The sequence below is a fragment of the Bombyx mandarina genome, chromosome A1, assembly GCF_030267445.1.
Source record: "Bombyx mandarina strain Sakado chromosome A1, ASM3026744v2".
In the NCBI taxonomy this organism is placed as follows: Eukaryota; Metazoa; Arthropoda; class Insecta; order Lepidoptera; family Bombycidae; genus Bombyx; species Bombyx mandarina.
In genome coordinates, this window is record NC_143234.1 from 17,380,164 (window position 1) to 17,391,225 (window position 11,062).

The 11,062-nt window shown below is 41.5% G+C and overlaps 1 protein-coding gene across 1 annotated transcript; it reads right to left on the minus strand.

Annotated features, from left to right (window-relative positions):
- Positions 1–625: 625 nt before the first annotated feature.
- Positions 626–9,553, minus strand: LOC114240532 (protein arginine methyltransferase NDUFAF7 homolog, mitochondrial). Its single transcript, XM_028171116.2, has 6 exons — positions 8,876–9,553; positions 8,656–8,796; positions 8,084–8,203; positions 7,374–7,634; positions 3,206–3,397; positions 626–839 (listed from the first exon to the last, which is right to left on the minus strand). The coding sequence occupies exons 1-6, from the start codon at positions 9,314–9,316 to the stop codon at positions 660–662; spliced, it is 1,335 nt and encodes a 444-aa protein (XP_028026917.2). The 5' UTR covers positions 9,317–9,553; the 3' UTR covers positions 626–659.
- Between the last annotated feature and the right edge of the window lie 1,509 nt (positions 9,554–11,062).

Consider the following 11,062-nt stretch of genomic DNA (forward strand, 5'->3'; position numbering starts at 1 on the left):
TTTTGAAGTCATCGTTGCCTAAAGGATGAGGCGTCCGGTGCATTCGTACGTAGCGATGCTACGGTGTTCGAATCCCGCAGGCGGGTACCAATTTTTCTGATGAAATACGTACTTAACAAACGTTCTTGATTGGCTTCCACGATGAAGGTAAAACATCAAAAATCAAACCCACAAAATTATAATTTGCATAATTACTGGTGGTAGGACATCTTGCGAGTCCGCACGGGTAGGTACCACACCACTCTGCTTATTTCTGCCATGAAGCAGTAATGCGGGGCAACCGTTGTACTGTAAAAACCGAGACTTTAGAACTATTATCTCAAGGGTGGCAGCATTTACGTTGATGTCTATGGGCTTCTGTAACCATTTAACATCGGGTGGGCCGTGAGGTCGTCGACACACCTACGCATGGTGCATTCAACTGGTATCAAATATGTGGAATATTGGTAATAATATGTAGAATATTTGATACCAGGTGGATTAAATGTACGTCTAACCAGTTAGGAGTAATTTCTTTGCAAAGGTGATAAATTCTTGGTTCATGGCATGAATGTGCTCTGTTAGATTTTGTGCTGACAATATGGACTGCGCGAGTGAAAGCCAAGAGTTGAAAAAAAAACAACACTTATTTGTTATTTCATTAATTTTATTTTAAATGGCTATGGTTTTAGATTTGAAAAACCTAGGGGTGGGTACTTTGCGAGAATTGACGCCATAGTCGAAGGATAGAATGCCATAAATTTAAATCTTTCTCCCATTTTGTTTGGATCGACTAGCATTTCGTAAGCGCTTTTTATCTTTTCTTTGTCTTCATCTTTTTTTGCTGCGTCAATAAGAACCTGGAACCGAACAACTGATATACTAAGCTTTATTGTACAACAAAACAAACACAAATGCAAAACATTAAATACAAAAGTGCCATAGGCGGTCTTATCGCTAAAAACGATCTCTTCCAAACAACCATCAGATGGAGAATTATAATTAAGAATACATATACAATATAATTAAGAATACATACACAAGAATTAAGAATACATTTATAAATATATGAAAATGAACAACATAATGATAATATTGCCAAATAGTGTAGAAAACAAATAAAATCATGAGTATAAACTATAGACGACTTCTAGTTATAAAGAATAAGTTTAAATTTTGCATAGCCGGGCATTAACTCGTTAATCCGTTAATTGTTAATTAACGAACTTAACATTTTGATTAACCAATTAACTTTTAAGTTAACTTTTAAAAATGTTAACGGACACGTTAACTTCCGTTATTAAGCAGAGGTTCGTTAATCGTTAATAAAATGCCGAATAGTTACCGCACGGCATCGACAAGTGCCGGGCGGCGCGTGTCAACGAGTGAAAAAAAAAAACGAAACTAGATATATTTTGCCGATCAACGATGCTGCATTCCGCGGGGAACAGATATTCAATCTGCGGATTAAATCTATTCATTAAATACAATACTACTATGCCCTCAAGCGCTGAAGTTGGACGTCTTTTTTCCACGGGTAGACATTTTAACACCAAAACGAGCCTCGTTTGCAGACGAGAACTTCAACATGTTAATATTCATGAAGGGGAATTATGCCTTATGCCCGACGATTAAATTGATTCATTTGAATTATACAAGTTTTTGTTTTGTTCCTAATCTGTTATCTTCCTGAACATAAACCAACAAGTTATACCTAGTCAAGTCATAAGTATTGTCACACAGTAAAAACTTTTCTTTTAGAATGCTGGCCACAAAAAAGTTTATTGAATTCGAATTTCGAATTGTTCATGAAAATAAAAATAGTGTACATTTAGAATTTTACTCATTTTTAAATATGGAGTGGACGCTTAAAGAAGACCGTGTTGCAGTTATTGCGTTGCATCGTTGCGGTTACGCGCCAATTCAAATTTTTAACATACTGAAAAATTTGAATATAACCAAAAGATTCGTTTATCGTACCATCAAACGATACAATGAAGACTCTAGTGTAGATGACAGGTCAAGAAGTGGTCGCTCTCGGTCTGTTAGGACTCCAGCAGTGATAAAAGCTGTGAAGGCGCGAATTCAAAGAAATCCCAAACGTAAGCAGAAACTGTTGGCCCTTCAGATGGGGTTAAGCAGAACCACGGTGAAAAGGGTGTTAAATGAAGACTTAGGGCTTCGGGCATATCGAAGAAAAACAGGAAATCGTTTGAATGCTCGTCTAATGGACCTGAGACTGAAGAGATGCCGCGCTTTGTTGAAGCGGTACGCGGGAAAAAAATATCGGGAAATTCTTTTTTCGGATGAAAAAATTTTTACCGTAGAAGAGAGCTACAACAAAAAAAAATATAAGGTGAACGCACACAGTAATGAAGAAGCGAGCAACCGTATTCCGCGTGTCCAACGAGGTCATTTTCCATCCTCGCTCATGGTATGGTTGGGAGTTTCTTATTGGGGCTTAACAGAGGTACATTTTTGTGAGAAAGGTGTAAAAACGAATGCAGTTGTGTATCAAAATACAGTCCTGACGAACCTTGTGGTACCTGTTTCTCATACCATGTTCAATAACAGGCACTGGGTATTCCAACAAGATTCGGCGCCAGTTCATAGAGCGAAGAGCACACAAGACTGGCTGGCGGCTCGTTAAATCGACTTCATCCGGCACGAAGACTGGCCCTCCTCCAGTCCAGATTTGAATCCGTTAGATTACAAGATATGGCAACACTTGGAGGAAAAGGCGTGCTCAAAGCCTCATCCCAATTTGGAGTCACTCAAGACATCCTTGATTAAGGCAGCCGCCGATATTGACATGGACCTCGTTCGTGCTGCGATAGACGACTGGCCGCGCAGATTGAAGGCCTGTATTCAAAATCACGAAGGTCATTTTGAATAAACTTTAGTGTCATAAGAATCTATGTTTTGTTAAGTTCATTTTGGTATATGAATGGTTACATAATGAATAAACTTGTTTCAATTATTTTACATTAAACATGTGACAGAATTTATGACCTGACTATGTATAAGTTCACCGACGCAACAATATAAAGATGCAATTTCACACATGTTAATGGATTAAAGATTAACGTTAACTTGCGTTAATTCTTCCGAAATGCAACACTAACGTTTAACGAAGGTAACTTTTTTTGTATCGGATTGACAATTAACGAAGTTAAGTATTTGATTAACGGTGCCCGGCTATGATATTTTGTTTATTTGAACCGACCTGCAGCCTTAATTCCCCTTGGCATTGTTCTAAAAAATCTTTTTGCTTTACTGGTCCAACAACTAGTGCATAGTTCTCTTCACCAGGAGTCTTTGAAGCGGCTATACGAAGTTGTGAGAAGTCAACGTCTGCAGTCAAGTCACTCTTGCCTGGGGTTTCAAGAGGATCTACAACTTGATGCTTTTGAAAAGCCTGTAATATGACGTTTAGGAATTAAATGCCTTTAGCGAGTTTGTAATAAAACTGTACATTGAACGAACTTTGGGCTTGTTGTGAACGAGATCTGGAATTCAAATAGCCATGTCTCACCAGGTCGATTCCCAATTGATTTGAATTTAGAATTAATGAATTTTTTACCAAAAAATAAATGTGTAAAATAATTTAGGAAAAGAAAAAAAATATTGTAAATGTCACCTCCTGACATTAACAGATGTATTTTTTTTCATATAGTAATATTGGAGACATGACTTTTAGATGAAAAGTTAAATGCATTAAATAAAATGAACAGATTGTCATATTTAAAGGGTGGGATTGCAATTATGAAATGTTATTGTGAATTCCACCACAGAAATCAAGGTGGGTGGTGACATTCATTAAGTGATGTCTGTGAGTTGTACAAAGGCAGAGATAAATCCTACTGTTGCTTATCAACTTCAGCCAATGATAGGGACACAGCCAAGTAGCTACCTATCACTGACCAATATTTTCAAACCTAGTTTGAAACTGGGTATGCTGTAAGGTCAAGATACAACTGAATGAAGTTAATTTTACAGCTGAAATTTATTTGGAAAAAATTAACTCTGAATGTACTTTGAATGAGTGCAGTTGTTCTAGGTTGAATAGAAATTGGCGGGGGTGGGTCCCGATCTGTCAACGGAGCAGTTCGGATTCAGAGGGGGCCGCTCGACCATCGACGCGGTGATGCGCGTGCGCGCCCTCTCTGATGAGGCTGTCGGCCGGGGCGGGGTTGCACTGGCGGTGTCCCTGGACATCGCCAATGCGTTCAACACCCTGCCCTGGTCGGTGATCGCAGGGGCGCTGGAGTATCACGGCGTCCCTGCGTATCTCCGTCGGCTGATCGGGTCCTACCTCGAGGACAGGTCGGCCATGTGCACCGGGTACGGTGGGGCGGTGCTCCGCTTCCCCGTCGAGCGCGGTGTCCCACAGGAGTCGGTCCTTGGCCCTCTCTTGTGGAACATCGGCTACGACTGGGTCCTGCGGGGTGCCCTTAGCGCTCCTCTCCCGGGTCTGAGCGTAGTTTGTTACGCGGACGACACCTTGGTCGTGGCCCGGGGTAGGGACTTGCGCGAGTCTGCCCGTCTTTCCTGCGCGGGGGTGGCCTTCGTCGTCGGTAGGATCCGAAGGCTGGGTCTGGAGGTGGCGTTCGATAAATCCCAGGCCCTGTTGTTCCACGGGGCCCGGAGAGCGCCGCCTCAGGGGGCCCACCTCGTGATCGGAGGCGTCCGCGTCGAGATCGAGGCGACCGGGTTGCGGTACCTCGGCTTCGTACTGGACGGTCGTTGGAGCTTCCGTGCTCACTTCGAAAGATTGGGTCCCCGACTGATGGCAGCCGCCGGCTCGCTGAGTCGGCTGTTGCCGAACGTCGGGGGTCCCGACATGGTGGTGCGCCGCCTCTACACGGGGGTGGTGCGGTCAATGGCACTGTACGGGGCGCCCGTATGGTGCCACGCCCTGACCCGTGACAACGTCGCAGCGTTGCGACGTCCGCAGCGCGCGATTGCGGTCAGGGCGGTTCGTGGGTAGAGTACGCGTCACTTAAAAAGAACGCTGGCGGTCAAGCTGCGCAGTAGGCTATTTATCGATGTATTTGGTGGTATGAGGTGCGGCGCGGGGCGGGCGGGTCACCTGCCGCATGCTTGCCGGTGTGCTATTGGTTCGTCAGTCGACCTTTGCTTTCCGCGCTAGATTCACGTTACGTTCGTTCTCAAAATACTATCGGGCACATAAGTTTTAATTACAAAATGGTTTTACATAGAAAAGTGAGAAAAATGATTTATGACGTATATTGTTTTATGAAGAAAGAGGCTGATAATAATGCAGTTGATAATTTGAAATAATGCATGAAACGGACCGCAGTGGCAACAAAATCATCCGAGTCTAATTTAATTTTTAGGGTTCCGTACCTCAATAGGAAAAAAACGGAACCCTTTGATCACTTTGTTGTCCGTCTATCTGTCTATCTGTTCGTATTCAGATTAAACATTAAACGCAGAAATTAAACATGTTTTTAATTTTATTTCATAAAAATCTATCTAATATATTATTTTTAATGTACATACCTACCATGTACGATCTTCCCACCGTACAATTTTATTACAGTTAAGGATTGCCGACCACCAACAGTACCAGAACGTCATGCTTACTCGCGATGCGATCCGCTTTTTGCCGCGTGACAACAAATAATGTAATATGAAATTTAATTACAGTCAAGAGAGTGCATCACTAACTATCGTACAATTCACATCAAGAGAAATTATCATTTTTATAACTTTACCTAAACTTTAACTTTCATAAACTACTTTAACTTCAAACTTATGATATCTTTCTACGCTCTCCTGTAACATGTAACTACATACAGCTACAAGAGTACAGAACTACTAAACTGTACATACCTATAACCAATATACGAAGTCGCGAGCGAAAGATTACTTCAAAAATAAAACAAAAGTACTTAGTATTTTCGTGCGCGAGTGTATCCATGCGCAAACACACCCCCTCCACTTTCTTCCAGCGTTCTTTTTACGTGACGCGCGCTCTACCGCACAGTCTCGTTCGAGGCGGCGTGCGTGCTCGCCGGGACGCCTCCTTGGGACCTGGAAGCGGAGGCGCTTGCTGCGGATTACGCGTGGCGATGTGATCTCCGCTCCAGGGGGGAGCCGCGTCCCGGCGCGGCGGAAGTTCGAGCGCGGAAGCTTCAATCTCGGCGTGCCGTGCTCGAGGCGTGGTCTCGCCGCCTGGCGGACCCCGCCTACGGGCGACGGACTGTCGAGGCGATCCGCCCGGTCCTCTCGGACTGGGTGAATTGCGACCGAGGACGTCTCACCTTCCGAGCGACGCAGGTGCTCACGGGACACGGCTGTTTCGGTCGCTACCTGCACCTCGTCGCCCGGAGGGAGCCGACGCCGAAGTGCCACCACTGCAGTGGCTGCAACGAGGACACGGCGGAGCACACACTCGCGTGCTGCCCCGCTTTCACGGAGCAGCGCCGCGTCCTCGTTGCAAAAATAGGACCGGACTTGTCGCTTCCGACCGTCGTGGCTGCGATGCTCGGCAGCGATGAGTCCTGGCAGGCGATGCTCGACTTCTGCGAGTCCACCATCTCGCAGAAGGAGGCGGCGGAACGGGAGAGGGAGAACTCTTCCTCCCTCTCGGCGCCGTGCCGCCGCCGTCGAGCCGGGGGTCGGAGGAGGGCGTTTGTCCAGCTTCGGCCCCTATGAGGAGGCAGTCTCCTCCCGGTGATGGTCACGGGGCGACCTAAGGGGGCTGAGACTGCGCCGCACGCTACCGTCACTCTAGCGCGCTGGCACCAGGAGGACGGGACGACGCGTCGGCGGCTGCGGACTGCGATGCGGTCCGCATTTTCGTCGTCGCTGTCGTCGCCGAACATACTGTGGAAGAGCAACCCGGTCGGCGGTGTATCGCGTTCCGACCCGGCAGGCTGGTTCTGGCCCAGCGGGGTATCCCGGAACACCAGCGGCATCGCCCGGGCGGCCTGAAGGGCCGCCGTACCGCGGAGACTGACGTCGTTGGTCGTCGACTATCGCCTCGACGACCCGTCGGTCGGGCGTCCTCGGGGTGGCGCCGCGTGTCTGGTTGTAGTGTTGACCGCGGGAACCCCCCTACTCTGACCGGGTTTTGACCCCGGACGGAGATCGGACGCCGGGTGTAAGAGTGCAGGGGAGTCATTTAGTGGGTGGGCCCTAAATTCCTTGGGCCCGCGGTCTGCTCTCAACACCTGCAGATCGTTGTCTCACATACCCCGCGCGCCCCCTAGGCGCGGGGACCTCGTAGGAGGTTCGGCCTTCGGCCCGGAAAAAAAAAAAAAAAAAAAGCTTGCATAGAAATAACATGATCACTTCAAATAACTTCATAAAGAAGTTTGAGAATTATTAAAATTAGCTTAATTTACTTTAAAAAACATACAAACCCTAAAGGTATCCCCCTTTTCACCCTCATGTCCATAATCAGCAATGAGCGCTAAACCACCATACTCATCCACCCTTTTAGCCAGTTGTCGTGCTACACCCAAGCTTCTTGCACTGATTTCTAACTCAGTTCTGTCCCCAGAGTCCAAGGGCGGCCGAATAAGCATCTTCACGGCCTGAGTCTCATTACCTGACAACCTGTATAGCAGCTTTCCAGTGTCGTCAATGTCAATGAGAAGCTCTCTCCAACCTTTTTCTGTTTTCTGAGAATGGAAATGATGTACAATTGATGATTGTATATATGTCATGTTATTACAGTATGTTATAGTCATGTTATTTGGCTTAATAATGCAATATGCATCAATCCCTGGTAGTCTAAGGGGCTATTCCAGCTACGCAAGGGCTGGGAGTGTGCAAATGAGACTAAAGCTGATAAGAAATATGTAGGTACGAACATATACAGATGGGCTTAGTAGGTCGGCCTGTTTGATCCTTAGTGGGTACTAGAGTTTATATACACTGAACAAATAACCTTAAGGCTTAAAACCTTGTCTTCTGTTGAGTTGATTATACTCTCTAAATTACAGAAATAACATACATTGACATTGAACTTATTAATGATAATGTAACTGAAATAAATAAGATTTTTGATATTTTATAAGGTGGCAATTTATAACTTGGATTGAAATCAAAAACATTCTAAGTTACTTACTTCAAACTTGTGTATGGGGAGGACATCAAAAAATTCATGTGCGACATACCATGAGAAGTTTTGTGGTACTTTCTTTAAATCATTATACCAATATACTTTGATACCACTGAGTGTTTCACCCTGAAAATACAAAGAAGACATTTTATAATACAGCCATATTTCAGGTTATAAAATCATATAATTCTAATAGTCTTTTTTATCAGAGTGTACAAGTATAAAGCTCAGACTTGCAGTGCTATGTTAAGGGCACCCAACCAACAGGTTGTCAGGGCAGAGTAGAAAGCCCCAACCAACTCAAGCTACTGCTACTATATTCTCATCACTTATATATGGTACCAGTGCCCACTCTTAAATCATCTTCACTTTCCAAATTTCTACCTGTTGCTGCCTGCTCTGATTTACCTAAATCATGGTATGCTCGTTTGGGTAAAATACAAATCAAAATACATTTTTGCATTTTATAGTAAGGAGTAGTATAGTAGACTGCAGTACACACTGTCTTATGTGAAATTAGCTAAACTAAAATATCTAGCTGTCACCCAAAAAATTTGTGAATTTAATTTTTTTATTACCTCATGATTATGTGGCATATCAATTTCTACAGGTCTATGTGATACACAGAGTCTGTTAGCTTGAATAGATTGCATTGTGGATGATATTTCTACTAGGTGAATACTTAAATCGTGTGATGTATAGCCAATTTTATTGAGAACCTGGAAATGTAATCAATTTATCAATTATTCAGCAATGAGTGTGTACAATTCTTGATTATAAAAATGAAGAACAATTTACCCTCAACATATCAATTAGTAATGTTGCTTTTCCTGGACCAAGTTCAACTATCTGTAGTGGTTTCGCTTCACACATTTTCTGTGTTTCAGCATAAAACCAAATACCTAAAATTTCACCAAATAGCTGACTGATTTCCGGTGAAGTTATGAAATCACCAGCTTCCCCAATTACTTCCTTTTTCATATAATACCCTTCGGTAGGATTAGTAGTTACTATATGCATATATTCAGCAACGGTTATAGGTCCATTTAATCTTATTTTTTCTTTTATTATTTCTATTAAATTCGGAGCAGATTCCGGCGTCGGCATCTTCAGAGTTCTTGGATCTGGTCTTTTAATTGTTTTGTAAGAATATTCTCTAGTTAAAAATCTAGGAGAATCGTATTTACACATATTTAGTAATATTCTAGAATTCATTTGCGTACATTTTATTAGACTCATTTTGACTGATTTTTTAATATATTTCTATTTTATCCTTTTTTCTATTACTTTCTCGTTTTTTTTGCTTTGCAGTAAAGTTTCAGGTTTTACATTTTTTTAAATAACTTCTTCCTGTGTTAGTTACTAGTTTAAGGAAAATTTTTAGGTATGTCCATAATTGTTTAATTTCTCAAATATTTTATTTTATTATTATAATTATTTTTAAATTTGTTGGTTAAAACCATAGATAGAGTATAGACCTTTTTATTTGTACAATTTATCCTTATTAGGAAAGGTAAGGGAATCTAAGCCCATACAGCCTTGTCTGTTCTATATAATTTCTAAAATAATATAGGTTTCATACCTACTTCAGTGGCTAAAACTATGTAAGGTACTACTGTGACGGTATCTACCTACTTCAATCTGGCACATAATGGTAGTTTTCTAATTACAGAGCATAATGCGACTCAGTGACGCACAATGCCGAATTATGCTGAAGCTTAATTAGAACGTGAATTAGTTTTCAAATGCATCAGCAGAGTGCGCTAAGCTAGCACAGTTTTAATTAACATTTATTATTTCTAAGAAACTACGACGAAACGAAAGCCTTACAATTTTTTTCAACATTAAATAATATTACTAACGATAATATAAACAAAATTTCGATCAATGCCAACTTAAAGAAAAAACACTTGTCAATTTTCTGTCACTGAGTCGGTATCGATTGCGAGTATCACGTGAGAGCAGTACTTTTGAGAGTGCTCGATTGTGCGAAGCGTTGCTGTAGTTGGAACATTCAACGTTGAACATTATGCCGCATAATGCGCTCTTGTGCTATAATTGGAAAACTACCAATGTCATTATGTCTTATCTATGCTTTGGCAATTTAGAGAATACTTTGACCTAAAGGCTCACTGAATTTGGCCCTTCTTTTTTTGATTTTCGGATTTTTTTATTTTTAATTATTTGTTCGTTGTTTGTTCGTTAATGTTCGAATGTAAAAATTGTTTGTTTGTCTTTTATTTATTTATAATTAATTAAACAAATGATCACTCTTAAGTTGGCTCCCTTTCTTCATTTTTATTGTTTATATTAATCAATTTTGATCAATTATCGTTTGTTCGATGACTATTGGTGATAGTTCGATCATAAAAACAATTAAATTCCCAATTATTAATTATTTTATATCTAAAAGCAAACCATCACCTCACGCCTACATTGCGAATGCGCTGGTTTTGTTAGTCAGCTGGCAATGGCCGTATTTACTAGCGTTTTGTTAACAAGTGCGTTTATGCTGTCTAATTATTTCTTATGTAGATCAAAAAAATATTGAAAACTTCAACAAACTTCAACAATATTTCAACAAAAAAATGTCGGTGAAGACGGCCAATTAGTCGTTAAAGTACGATTAGCCCGGTTTTAATAAATTCAGTTATTTTTAATGATATTGAATATTAACAAGCATACAGAAGTTTCAGTAATATCTAATTATTCTAAGAGTATTTTAGGAATACAGCTTTCGTGTTAAAATGATACTATTCATTACCATGCAATAGGAGAGGGTTATGATACTTTTATTTTATAATACAATTAATAATTCCAAATTCATTACGTAGTTCAAAAAATGTAAATTTAATGCACACAAAATCTGTTTTTGTTGAAATGATAATTATTTATAAGTTCAAGAAACATATTGCAGGGACATTTAGTAGAAATTAATTTAATATGGAAGAATAAACTTAGTCTGAATATACCCTTCAACAGGAT